This window comes from Microtus oregoni, unplaced genomic scaffold, assembly GCF_018167655.1.
Source record: "Microtus oregoni isolate MIOR12 unplaced genomic scaffold, Mior012 000022F_ref0000154, whole genome shotgun sequence".
NCBI lineage: Eukaryota > Metazoa > Chordata > Mammalia > Rodentia > Cricetidae > Microtus > Microtus oregoni.
Genome location: NW_024543081.1, coordinates 24793302 through 24807526, shown reverse-complemented (window position 1 = coordinate 24807526; position 14225 = coordinate 24793302). Strand labels below are relative to the sequence as shown.

The window sequence follows — 14225 nt, the reverse complement described above, 5'->3', positions numbered from 1 at the left end:
CCTAGAAATTCTGGTGACGTGAGTCAGGGTATGGCCCAAGTACTGAATGTAGTTCCCCGGTGGCTCTAACAAGCAACCTGAGGGTGGTAACTGTGGCCTTTGCAGCTCTCCCTGTCTAAGCTGGCTAGAATCTGCTTCTTCATTTTGAGCTGAGTCATAGTCTAGCCTCCCCCACTGGAATGTTCCAGAATTCCTGCTCTTGAGAACGATATCATATTCCTGCCATTTCTCCACAAACCCGGTGACACAGGTGCCAGAGTCCCTTGGAAAGATGGGATTAGGAACTGTCTTCTGCCCTCTCCCCTACCCTGGTTTCCCATGGAAACATGGAGCGGGTGGTCTTTGCCCCTCTAGCCTGCAGAAACATAGGTTGCATACCTCATCACAGACATGAATGGAGAAGATGACCGAGAGGATGCCAGTGGATGGGTACCGCCCATGCCCCTGAAGCCATCTGTCAAAGACATACTTGATGAAGGCTGGGTGGTAGATCAGGATCTGCAGGGAGAAGGGACTGGGTGAATACAGCCAGCAAAAGACACAGAGCGTCTAGTAAATGCTATAATGTTGTGACCATAAGAACGTGGTCATGCAGATCTCTGACAAATACCCTTGCATTTGTGGACTTAGTGCTGGGGAGACTAAGCCTGCTTTTTTTACAGGGTAGGGCTGGAGAGTAATGTAGGCTTACCGGCAAGAATAAGCACAGAACAGTTTTATAGCACCAGGGAGAAGCCTTGAAGGGGACAGGAGTGCCGAAATAAAAACTCCTCTGGGGGCAGGGAGTGTGACCCAAGGATCCAGAAGTGTTCCACGAAGCAGTGTGAGGGATCATGACAGTGACACACTGCATCAAAAACATACCCGTGGGACACCTGTTCTGCCTGGCATTGGCTGGGATCTCCCACCTAAGGTAAACTACATGCAGGGGTTTCCTCTCCTGTTATGATGACATCAAGGCTCAGAGAGGCCAAGCAACATGCTCAGTGTTACATAGCCATGAAGGTTTCCCTGTGCCAGGCGCGGCTTTGGCCTCATCCCCTGTGATCGCCTAGGAGACACTGAAGGGGACTCTGGGAACAGCAAAGGGTATAGGCAGCCTTAAACCACCCCTTAGGGAAGGGTTGAAGGAATGGGCAGCCTTAAACTATTCCTTATGGAAGAGTTGAAGGAATAGACTCACAGGTCTCTTGAGGGCTCTTCATTTCTCAGCTTTGCTTCAGGGCTTTGGGTCTGAGGAGAGAGACCCACCCTACAGAGATTTCTATGGCTTCTGTCTGGGATTGTGCTGCCCAAGGCCAAGGCCAGCTTGTTGCAGGCATATGGGGGACTTCATCTGGTCGTAGCATGATCTAGGCTGTGTCCCTGAGCATAGCGCTGGCCTCTCTGAGCCTCCTGAAGTATGACTGTGCATGTAAAGATCCAGTGTGATGGGTTTTCCACACATGTTCCTGCTTTTGTCCATGTCTGGGCCAGTGCAGTATAGGGGCCCACTGGGGAGGATGGAGGTGTGGAGACAAAGAGGTGAGCCTGGCTTTGGGAGGCTCACAGGAATGGGTAAAAAACAAAACAAAACAAAACTGCAGCTTACACTTGCCCCACCCTCCAGGGGCTTGTGAGAGCTGGATAGCGGGTGCTACTCTGGGTTGGCTACAATTAGGTTTGGGTATTCCTGAAGAATCCCACCCTATGCCAAGTTCCCAGGTGGTGCTGCTGTTCTGGAGACCCAATGTGAGGACCTGCCCTTAGCAGAAGCTCCACAGGTGCCAGCAACCACGTCAGATCAGGGCCAGGGCACTCTGTGTAGCTCAGTGCCTCCATCACAGCACCAAATCTTGGAAAAGGAGCCAGCAAAGCTAGAGAGTCCTAAACTTCCACTTACCTTCTCTTTTTTCACTTTGATCTTCGGGGGCACGGGGACGTAGGTGCTGCGAATCGGGAAAGAGAAGGGATTTATTAACATGGAGAAGGACCACCTGTGTGCCAGAAGCTCTGGGGAATGACATAGCCATGGGGAGGGGAGGGAGGCTTAGGTTCTCAGAAGCCACCTGCCTGATGGAGCATTGCTCCTGCAGTAGCACCAGAGTGACACCAGGGGGCAACCCTGGCTAATTTGGACCAGAATGGGGGACTGGCTCCAAACATAGCCTTTCAGGGACCTAAGGATATTTGTTTTCATCTTCCAGAGTCAGAAGATCTGTGCCCATTGGTGGGGCCCAGGCTGATTACTGGGGAACTGGCAGGGGTGACCTGTGGCGGTCTCCAGCTCACACGAGAAGACATGAGCTACAGTGGCAAGGTGTAAAATCCACCACCACGTGGAACATAACTGACGCAATGCAGGCTCTCCATGTGCCTGGGTACCAGGGGAGCATCTTGAGCCAGCCGCCTGGCCCAACCTCTTGCTGAGCCCTTCCCTCACACTCTGGCCCCCGGAGGCATGGAGTTCCTGGAACCCACAGTTCTTGGCTTTAGCTCTGCCCTTAAGAGACCTGGGCTAGGACCAGGAGTTATGCGGACATCTGGAAAATGAAAGCCACTCCCCTTCGAGAAAAGGCAGGGACTCAGGAATTAGACCCAGATGGTTGCACGGGCTCTGGGTCAAGTTCAGTGTTGGGCGAGTGGTTTGGCCCAGTCACGGTTGCTCCCTGGAGGCCGGAGCTAATGAGAAGCATTGCTGGGAGGACCAAATGATAGGCACCTCGCCTGGGGAGCAGATGGCAGCACTTACTCTCCAAGAGCCAATGTTGACTTAGCCACAACGTGTGTGTTCAGCAGCCCTGAGTGTTCTGTGCTGCAGTCTACCAGCAAAGGGATCTCAGAACTAAGGGTGGGCATGGAGCTATCACAACGAGGGGCTCTCAGCGCTGAGGATGGACATGAAGCTACCACAACAGGCTCTCGGAACGGAGGGTGAACAAGTCAGGTAGGATCAACCAAGGAGGTGGCAGCAGCGGTCACATATGTACCAGGAGGCATGGGGGAGAGGAATCCCAAAGGACATCCAGCAGGAATGAGCGACAGATGGGCACAGGACAGTCATTAGAGAAACTCACTGAGTAATGGTGCCCGTGGTGGTGGCGCTGACCACCCACAGCAGGTCGGTGATCTTGAAGGGGATCAGGATCATGCTGACATTCTCTCCCAACTCCCGAAAGCTCTCCGGATACACAAGATGGTGGGTGGTCCTGCTCCCAACATCTGCCTCAAAGCCCACCGTGGGCGCCTTGTTCATCCTGGGAGGAGAGGAAAACGAGGCAAGAGGTAAGGATGCTGGAGGTGGAGTCGCCTGTGTGGTACCCACAAGTGAGCTTCTTTGTTCCCTAGGCCTCAGTTTCCCCATGTGAGCAATGGGAACATTGCAGACATAGGCCAGACAAGCCTGGTATAGCAGGTCTGAAATCCCAGCCACATGGGAGGCAGAGCCAGGAGGATGGCAAGTTCAAAGTCAGTCTGAACAACTCTGTTTGGGGGTACAGTTTGCCTAGCATGCATGAGGCCAAGTTCCAGAACTAGTTCATCAAGACAGAGGACGAGGCTTTTTTTTTTTTTCGTTTTGTTTTTATAAAAGCAAGTAGGGTGGATCTTGCCCTCTAACAATCAACTACCTGTGTCACAGGTAATTGTGCCTACTAAGGGCACCTTTTCAATGATCCAGAGCCCAGACAAGCTGTCTACCAAGCTACAGCTTTGAACTCAGATTTGCCTGACTCTGAACCCAACTTTGCTTCTCATTGTAGGCATTCCCACTGAAAGCCAGGAAAGGGGCCTATGGACATGAAGTCAAGGATACAGAAATAAGGTTGTCCTAGATTCTAGATCCACCAATCCATCCATCCACTCACCCACCCACCCATCCATCCACCATCTACGTATGTATGTATGTATCTATTTATCTGTATATCTGAGGGGATACTGAGTCTCACCTTTAGTTATGCTGTGTCCCAGAACACTTCTGAATAGGAATTATGAAAAACTCAAGGAAGACATAGTGCTTTTTCCTGAGATGCCACTTCCACTGGGATACAGAGGAAGCAAAGCTGACATTAAAAGCTTCTGGGTCATGGTCCAGATTGAAAGTTAGGGGTGAATTTGGGCCACAGAAGCACACTCAGTTTTGCACACTCAATAGGCCTTAGGTACTAAGTTACTACCCCCTTTGACATCTCTAGTCAAGACTTCCTTATTTTATGTCACCTTGCTAGGGAAAGATGGGGGGAACTGAGACCCAGAGGTCATCAGTCCTGGGGCCCAGGCCTGGAATCTTGTCCCTCTGTGCTGAACCTCTGAGGTTCCCTGGGCTTGGGTTAAGGGTCCATCCAGTGCTCACCTCACCACGAAGTCGTGGCTGTCAATCTCAGGCCCATAGGAGGAGCCCTTCAGGTTCCCAGAGTTTCCCACGACTGCACAGCGCCGGCAACCCACCAATCTCTTGCCCAGCACAGGGTCCACATTCCCAGGTACCACGTGGAACAGTTCCTTGACGGTGTCACTCAAGTTATTAGGTTTCCTCTCCCGCTGGAGCCTCTGGGGTGGAGAACAGAGGGGATGGTTAGTTTGGCTCCATTTGCCTCTGGCGGGACAGGCTGGCTCCCTGTCCACCAAACCCAGATACTAACTGTGAAGGCACAGGTGGTTAGTGATAGTCACCCACATCCCAAGACAGGAGACAGGAAGAAAGTGCATGCATCCACAATATAGGTACTCTCCAAATATCCACTGTGTGTGAGACTAGGACTTTAGCTGACCTTTGGGTGCGAGGGAAGAAGCGAGGACCAATTCCAGACACTGCGGACCACAACTGCATTTCTCATTCCTATCACCTGCTAAGATCTGGTTTTGCTACTGGTGGCAGAAAAGACCAGCCTGGATTCAGGGTGCACCCTAGAGCCAAGGCCACAAGCCCTTCCCAGAAGAGGACACCAGAGACACAGGAAAACCATGGGATATGGGAGCAGAGACCAGGAGCTGCAGATGTGGGCCACGAACAGTCAGTAGCAGCAGCAGCAGGAGAAAGGCATGGGGGTAAAGACCCTTGGCCCCCAGGACTGTGTCACATGGTCACTCACTTCTGATGCCTTAGCCCACCAGATCCATGGGAATTGGTTATGGGAACCACAGGCGGGGGAAGCAGTAGGGTTTTTTTCTCTGACTTACACGTGATAGATGCTCAATAAACAATTGCTGAGTGAAAATAAGTGACATTCTAAATGCTGCCAGATGCTTGGTGAGTCCCCAGGTCTCCCAGACCTAGCCTTTGTCTCCCCCAACCCTGCCCTCAGGCCCGACTCCACTCACCAACCACCAATGATATGTGTCCTCTTCCATCAGAGCATTGCGGGCTGTCAGCAGCGGCTGCATGGTCTTGTTGAAGCGCTGGTCGAACCAGGGCGAGACCTTGTCTTCGCTGATGCAGTGTGTGCAGGTGCACGGCTGTGACTTGATGAGCTTGCGTAAGTTGTCGGAGAAACCCAGGACCATCTGCTTAGGGAACCAGGCAGTGGGCATTCCCATGCTCGAGTAGTTCAAGACGAAGGAGGTGAGGAAGAAGAGAAGCAGGAGGAAGGTGAGCCACTTGAGGCTCCTCTTCCTCATGTTCACCATCTTCACACTTTGCTGGGTTCTCTGTGTTAATGGGGGTGGTGGTCACAGAGAGGAGAGAGGCCCTGTGTAGAGATGGGCAGACTCCAGAGACACAGGAGCAGGCAGCAGGAAGGGGAGACCTCTGAGGCAGCTAGGGTGAATTTTGGTCTAGGTCTGGGCTTGGGATATCTCTGTGTGGCACATGATGGCGGACCATGAGATGCAGTTGGTGACTGTGTTGTCTTCCTTTGGGTAAACAGCGTAGTCTGCTTCTTTTGCAACCCCAAGAAAAGTTGAAACTGTGACTTGATGAGGTTAATGCAGGCTGGGGAGAGCAATGTTCTCCCCCACGCAAAAGGGATCAAGGTGTAATCCTCAGCCTGAGTGATCTCCTGAAGGACCTGTAAGAAAGTCTTGGTACAGGATGTGGGGCTGGCTGCTTGGCCACCCTCCTCCAGAAAGTGTGGCTTGAGATAATCCTTAATTAGAGTGTTGTGTTTCCCAGGCTGTCACCAGGGATGGGAACTTAAAGGACATCTCCAAGAAGGTACAGAGCTTGATGAATATCTGTGTGGAAAAGGGGGAAGAAAAGAAGAGGAAAGTCGGTAACGTTGATTTGGGAACTGTTTCTCTCTCTACACTTTCCCCACAAGCCCAGGGGCTTCCTGTAGGCTTGGGGAGCACCTGTTTTTCCTGTCTCAAGCCTGAACTCTACCAGAGTGTGCCATCACTCTTGCCGCCATTGATGGAGTCGCTCTGGCTTTGCCCACCACGGTGAACCAATGGACCATGAAATCATGAGCCACAGAAAATCCAACCCCCCTCAAGTTGTTCCTGGCAGGTATTCTGTCAGCCAAAAAGAAAAAGAAAACAACAACAACAACAACAAAAACACCTAATACAATCAGCAGCTCAGTTTTTAAGTCTCTCGATTACACTTCTCTGCTTCTTAAACTCTGAACCCACGCAACTTACATATGAGCAAGTGCCTCCAATGGGGGAAAATGGTTCAGAACCTAAGTTCCTTCCCTGGAGGTTCCCTTTGTGATGGGCATATCCTCTCGGTGCTTGACTTAGACCGAGGAACTTAAATCCATCTCTCCATCCTTTCTGTCATGGCTCTGTTCGGTCCCTTGCTGGCCTTGACTCCACTTTCTGGGAGTCAGCACCCACTGCATGCAGGAGGTGGGCAGCTTCATTGCTTTATCTCCCATCCCTCTGGAATCTCCACCCTTTAAGCTTTGGCTGTTTCTACCTGGAGTTCTCTGCTTGGCAGGCACTCTGCTTCTTGCAGGGAGAAAGGGTCAGATAGAGGGGCCCCAATGAACTCCGGCATATCTCTCCTTTTTGTAGACCTGAACAGGAGTCTGGGCAGGAAAAGGCAAAGTAACATCTAGGACCTCAACAGCTCCTGGGCTGCCCAGAAGGGCCCAGGAATATCTCTTTTATTATTTTTGTGTCAGAAATTCTTTTTGCAATCACCTTGACTCCTGGCCAGTGACTGTTGGTGAAATCTTGTCTTTCTCATCACTGAAAAGCAGACCTTTTCCAGGCCTTTCTGCGTTCTGACTTGCTGGATTCATGTGGACAGACCCAGAAAGCAGAGAGTAAGACTGGGGCCAGTGGAAGGCCTCCAACATGCTAGAGAAAAGTAAGAGCCTTCCCTAAACCGCTCTGCAGCTCCATCCTGGTCGGTGGATACTTGGCATCACCTATTCTTATCATGGAAGGTTTTGAGTGAAGCCTGCCAACAGCAGAGTGAAAACAGTCGTAGAGACCACACCAGAGTTCCTGTGTGCTATGGGCCAGGCCCTTCATCTCTCTAATCCTTGCTTCCTGGATCCAGAAAATAGAACAGTGCTCCTCCAGGCCTGTGTGGAAAGACTGATAGGCACAAAGGGGACCAGCTCAGGGCACCCAGTGCATACACTACATAAGTCATGGTTGCTTCTCTTCCTTGAATCCCAGATGCTTTCTGTGTAAAATGTAACCCAACAAGATGCCTGGACTGTCTCAAGGGCAAGGGTACAAATGACACCAGGCATCAAAGAATACAAGGCAGGGTAACCCCTGCCTCTGGCACCTCTGTTCTTCCAGGTGGTGGCAGCTGGCCCTTCAGTGCTTTCTGGGGACCAGTGAGAAAGGGGTCCTAATATATGGCGTGTGAGATACAGCAAACACTCAACCTTCAAGAGTGGTTACCATGGGCTTTGAGGCTGATCCAGGGAGCTTACAGCTAGTTTTGACACCGAGGGCAGTGGTTCTCAAGGGTGGGTTATGACCCCTTGACAAACCATTATCTCCGAAAATATTTACATTACGATTCATAACAGAGCAAAATTATAGTTATTAAGTAGTAACAAAAATAATGTTACGGGTGGGGGGGTCGCCACAACACGAGGAACTGTATTAAAGGGTCACAGTGTGAGGAAGGTTGAGAAGCACTGCCTTGGGGGCTCCCTCACCGTGGCTCTGCTCCCGCTCTCCACCCGCCTTCACCTTTAGAGTCTCTCCCTTCATGTTTGGGAGTACAGAGGCACTGCCCTTTGGAGCCAGTGAGGCTGATACCTCCCTGGAGAGGTCATCACCCTGATAGCTCCGAGCAGCAGTGTTGGATGGGGCTAAACCTGTTCCTTGTGCTTTGCCATTCAGGGCCCCAGCTGTCACCTGTTAGAACTCTTAGCAGCCCTGTGCACTGGACTCTAACTAGAGCATAGTCTTTGTGGTCAGTGAGGCCTGGTGTGAATGTTGAGCCTATCTTTCCTTGCTGAGAGAACCTGGGTAGGTCAGTCTATCTCTCTGAACCCAGGTCTGCTCCTTAAGACACAGCGATCATATTTTTTTTTTAAATTAAAGTGTGTGTGTGTGTGGTTTGTTTTCTAATGGCCTATAGAAATTAAGAGCAGAGCTTCCTGGTACCTAATGTGCACTAAAAACAAGTTATCTCCACCAAAGCATAGACAATGGCATTGAGACTCAGTGGGAAAGCCTCTGACGGAGTTCAAACACTAGGAAATGAACCATGAACTTGAACCTGGGTCCTCATTATCAGTTTCTCCGATTGGGGAATGAAAAGTCTAGACACTGCTCCCCCTCCCTTTCCTGTGCCTGACACATCTGCTCTGTGCCAAGCAAGAAGTTCCAGGAAGAAGATGCTGGCCCTGGAAAGAGCGTCTCCTGATCAAGCTCTGGTGTTCCTGTGTTCTCATGCAGGGGTGTGTCTCACTTCTGCTTTAATCCCTCTTTTGGAGAATCCATGGCCCAGTGAGTCACAGCTGGAGGTTGCTGCCTGGAGCCCAGCTGTGGAGAGAGACTGGGCCTGCCCCAGCTCCTGAGACACCCATAGCCGGCAGCTGAGGACCACTCAAGAATGCTTGCTGCTGATGCTAGGTGACTAGCTTCCTCCCGAAGAGGTGCCCAGCTACCACTTCCTGGGGAACTTGGCAGACCAGAGATATTCAGAAATCTTCCAGGAAAATTCTACGATTCTGTAGTGAAAGTCAAAGTATAGGATGACCAGGGCCTAGGGAGGTATCTGCTTCTACATGGCTGTGTCTTCCCCAAACTTGTCACACGACTATGCATCAATCCTGCTTAGAGATGTTTCTTGCTGACCTGGACCCCAGTTCAGGTCTCTCTCTACCACGGTGAGGACTACCGGGCCTTCTCCGTACTCATTCCCGTCTCCAGTGATGGAGGGCCTGGGCCTGAACAACTCTCATTTTGAGCTCTTCTTGCCCAGAGAGCTCTGCAGGCAGTCAGCCAATGATGCCTGGGTAGACAGAAGAGAGAGGCAGGCCTTTTTTCTGTCCCACCTTAGTGGTGTAGGCTGCAGGACCCTCCCTACCTCAAGCCAGAAGGTAGATTTGTGTTCTGTACTGGTCTCCTGAAGCTTCCTGGTCACAGCCAAATACCCGAGGTCTCCGTTTCCCTCAACTTTGCAAAGGACTGGTCTGTGAGGAACACTCATTTCCCCTCAGAGCAGATCCTCAGTGCTTGCCTTGCAGTCAGACCCTCAGGACATCTCCAACCAAACCTGGCGATCAGGTTTGGTTGCCTATTTATTCCTATCCCAGCAGCCCACCTGACTACACATTTTACCTCTCCTTGGTCTGCCTATCCAGAAGATCTACCAGCTAACAGCCTTTGTGTATATTATACCTGGGGTGATGGATAATTTCCAACTATCAAGTAGACCGGATTTAGGATTGACATGGAAGTAAAATAAATCTTACAGAGGCAGAAGGAGGTGGCTGGAGAGAGGGTTCAGAGGTTAACAGTACTTGCTGCTCTTGCAGAGGATCAGGGATTGGATCCCGGAATCCATATTGGGCAGCACAAACCTGCCTGTATGTAAGCCCAGTTATGAGGGATCTGATGTGGATTTCTGACCTCTATTGGCACATGTGTGCACACGCACACACACTAAATAAATAAATAAAAGATGAAAATAAATATATATATATATATATATATTTTTTAAAAAGAGGATTACTAGCCAGGTGGTGGTGATGTATGCTTTTAATCTCAGCACTTGGGAGGCATATGCAGGTGATGTGAGTTCAAGGCCAGCCTGGTCTACAAAGCAAGTTCCAGGACTCTTACACAGAGAAACCTTGCCTCAAACAAACCTCATGTGACTGCAGCAAGAACAGTCTCTTGTGAGTTCCTGGGGATTCATGTTATCCCGAGACTTGAGTGAGAGTCTCGCCGCTCCGGGGGTCTTTCACTACTACGACATTTACTATATATGGCTGGAGTGTAGAGGGGGTTCAGGACACTTCAAAGGAGGGCTGCAGAGCAGTTTAATCTCATCTCAGAGACCAAGGAAGCTTGCCTCCTTTGGGGTCCCAGGTTCCCCGTTCCTTTCTGCATACTCTCTCATTCATCTCTCTGTAACCAAGAGGTGCTGGCAGATGGGAGAACCCTTGGCTACACTTGTGAGTCTTTCCTGACTCTCCCTTGCTGGTTTCCTGGCTGGGAGGGTGGGCAGCAAAAACGCCATTCAAGCACAGATAACACTTGAGGACACAGTTTTTAGACTCTCAAGAAGCCTGATTAACCAGGATTAGATTCACATGGGGAGCGGTCAGGTGATATTTTTACCCTCTCAGCAGCACAAAACGAACTTAAGTCCACAAATCTTCTTATGCGGGGGTGGGGGGGTGGTAAGAGCACTCCACCCGGAGTCTGACCTTGTGCAAACAGCACGAGATGTGAAGAACCCGAGTGGTAACTTGAGGGATCCTGCTGTCTGGGTACCCAGGCACACAGGTCCTTCCAGGGCATCCCTGATTTGGAAGGTGCAGCAACCAGAACGTAGGAAAGGGCTGCTTAGGAACCTCCACCTTCTCCCAGTGACCCAGGAGCTGTCGGCTTCTTCTAAGAGTTCATGTGAGTGAGAAGCGGCAGCCAGGCTGCTGGGAGCTAAGCTTCAGAAAGATGCCATGTGACTTGAAGAGGATCCTTTGGGCATACTCCCTTCATTTTCACAGGAATACTGCACCTCTTGGCACTGGAAGGTTCTGGTAGAGGCTGGAACTACCTCTAGTTGTCTTGTGTAGAGCCCGGCACTCACCAGCAGCTCCCTGTGAGAGCCACCTAGACATGGAGGGTTCAGGCATGTCCCCAAGTGCAGGGGGTCTTAGATGAAGCTGCCTAAGCCTCTGAGGTGAACAAAAGTTCACCAGAAAGAGCTACCCTTTCATGTGATAGCTTACCACACTCAAGCTGCCTGTTGACATCCCTCCCAAACTCAGAGAATAGGGGCACTTCCCAATCAGGGGACTGCTAAGCAATCCTCTTGGAGTACTGGGTACCAGGCTGGAGTACACCAGCTAGGGACCAGTGGAAAGCCCTCCTGAGGTCTGGGGTGAAGCCAGGAAATTGAGGGTGGCCTGCCAGGCAGTGCGGTCAGGCAGTCCTAGCAGGCAGGGAACAAGGATGACTCGCAGATCACAGAATGTGCTTCCTAACCCTAGTGTAGCCCTGGAGACAGGGGCATCACAGCCACAAGAAAAGTGCAACTGTTAGTGTTTGCCCATGTGTACCTGTGTTAGAGAAGCCTGAACACAGCCATGCAGCCCTGTGCGGGAGAGGACCGCCCAGGGACCTGTTTCCTGTAGCCTGCTTTCTTGGTGGCTCTGCAAACCGCAGTCTTGCAGCTCAGAGTTAATTTTTCTTGGTATACTGGCAACATGGAGATGGGAAGGTCAGAGACTATAAGTCACTGTCACATTGTAAGTGACAAGCTCTCCAGTCAAAACCAGACATGACTCCTGGACCGTGCTGCCCATGCCTGTGATGGATACCACGTGCTGGGGACCAGAGACACTCAGATAGCACCACGCTACCTGATGGATTTCCTGACGCAGTCTGCGGCCACAGAGGCGACTCCTCATCAATCATTACATGATCACAGGGCTTCGGGTTTCATGGGGAGAACTCATTAAGAGATCAGCCCCTAGGTCAGCTGCAAGACCACAGCCTGCAGCCTTTCCTCTTGCAAGAGACAATGTAACACCTCTGAGGAGGAAAATGCTGACCTTGCCTGCCCCTTCTCCAAACCCATGCACTTCTGTGCCTGGAACAGAACACTAGCAGCTTTATTCTGCATCGTCCAATCAGCCTGTCAATGTGCCCACTTTACATAGGAAAATGAAGCCTAGAAAGGTGAAGTCCCTTGCTCCAGCATGGAACGTTTCCTAAGAGTTAGGCTAAAAGGCCGCCTAAGCAGAGTGACCACAAAGCCCAAGTTCTTCCTGCTGGGTTTTGCCTCTCAGATCTTGTGCCAGGTTCCTTTTGGGGACACAGCAGCCTCCTGCCCCAGAAAGTCCACATGGGAAAGCGAGGATCATCCCACCTAGTCCTGCACCTCCCAAAGCAACCACAGATGCTACACCCTCCGCCTAATTGAGGAAGCATGCATGAAGGAGAGAGAGGTGCCCTGAGCCAGTACGAGTGACGGCTGCTGGCACAGTGGGAGCTGGGCAAGCCAGCTGCAGGTGGGTGTTCAATACAGACATTGTCACCCACCCCACCCTGTGGCCTGTTCTGAGTATGGGGGAGGGGTGAGAGGACTGGATTGTCCATCTCCTGCTGCCTATCAAAGGACCTCTGTGTTGGGAGTGCAGTTTTACAAGCATCACATTCTGGTCGGTTTGTCTTTAAAATATATAGGCGTCCTTTTATCTCCTCCTAGTATGGCAGGGGAGAGGCCACTCTGGAAAAGTCTGGATGCTCCCTGTGGCTCTCAGAGAAATGTCAGAGTTGGAGGGTAGGAGGGCATGGATGTTCCAGGTGTGGGGAAACACACATAGCTTGGGACTGGAAACCTCAGTCTGAACCCTGCCCTCAGATTTGGCCAGTCAGTGCCCTCTGCAAGGCTTCTTCCACACATGGCTCACCTGGATAATTTGAGGTATAAATCTTTCCCCTGAGAACAGTAACATGGGCACGGGAGCACAGTTACATGAGGGAGGTGCGCCGTGTGCCTGTGTAAAAACGAGGCACAGATCTAAACTAAGCTAAAAGCCCTAAACATTTCCCTTTGCTTCACTGCATTGACCCTTGTCACCTTCCCTCTCTCGATCCATCCTTCCCTTTGTCAGGGAACAAACGGACCGGTGGGAAAATTGGACTTTGAAATTTTCAAGCAGACGAGGAAGGAAGGATGTGTGAGTGTGTCTACGTGTTGTGCACTAGAGTTCAGATTCTCAGTGGAGAGGGTGAATAATCAAACCCCGAAAAGGTGAACTGTGTTGGGTGAACTGGCTTCCCTTATGAGTGCAGAGAGTGACCGTTCACAAGGTCCATAATGTGTTCTTGCATAGCTCTCCCACTGGGCAGCAGGACCTTCTTCCTAATCCGGAAGTCTCATGTCCTCTGCCAGGATCTGGAATCATCTATAGCCTGACTTGTGAATTCCCAAATATAAGACAGAATCTAGCCCCAGGCTCCTGTTTGTATCCTGAACTGTTCTTTGCTCCCAAAGCTCATGACCCCTCAACACCTGGAATTCATTCCCAACACACATCAGCTCTACAAGATCCTACATGAGTGGCCCTCTGAGCTACAATAATGACTACCCTGGCAAGATACATCAGCATAATAGTGGCACCACGGCTTTAGGGGTAACCAATCACTTTCTGATTGAATTTAGGGCCCATCCTGCAGATCAGAACTCAGACCTAGTCAGGATTCCATGGCAGGTGAAGCCATAGGCTCTAGGAGAGAATTTATTACTATTATATTACAAAACAGACATAATATCAAAACTACTTTCTAAATACTTGTTTCCTATTCAAAGGCTGGCATATCACTTAGCCCCTATCAGAGAAGCTTCTTTTTTCACTGGATGGTGGTTAATACAGGGACACTCACAACTGGTCAAGTGTAGAGAATAAGCAATGGTGGAGTGATCATCTACATCACACATTTATAGGCCACATCTGTATCACACCCCAATGCAACATCTGTGTCAATACTCTTCCCTTCAAAGGCTGAGGGTTGCAAAAGGGAGGATGGAAAAACTATGAGAGATAGTGGTCACGGGAAACAGTATGTTCTGGACATGACAAGACCACAGAATGCTTGAATTCATACCAGCTGTGGTTGCCTGTGCAGAACCAAGCAGAAGGCAC

At 50.7% G+C, this 14225-nt stretch overlaps 1 protein-coding gene across 3 annotated transcripts in view; it reads right to left on the bottom strand.

The window, feature by feature from the left end:
- The window catches only part of St3gal1 (ST3 beta-galactoside alpha-2,3-sialyltransferase 1), a 71256-nt gene that overhangs the window by 4773 nt on the left and 52258 nt on the right, over window positions 1-14225 (bottom strand). For 2 of the 3 annotated variants that reach the window (XM_041672287.1, XM_041672288.1), the window contains exons 4-8: window positions 5299-6150; window positions 4331-4527; window positions 3057-3236; window positions 1883-1928; window positions 379-498 (exon numbers count right to left, since the gene is read on the bottom strand). In XM_041672287.1, the coding sequence (XP_041528221.1) occupies window positions 379-498; window positions 1883-1928; window positions 3057-3236; window positions 4331-4527; window positions 5299-5604 (849 nt within the window). In that variant the 5' untranslated portion in view covers window positions 5605-6150. The remainder of the gene's footprint in view (window positions 1-378; window positions 499-1882; window positions 1929-3056; window positions 3237-4330; window positions 4528-5298; window positions 6151-14225) is intronic. The other variant, XM_041672289.1, reaches the window with a different exon arrangement.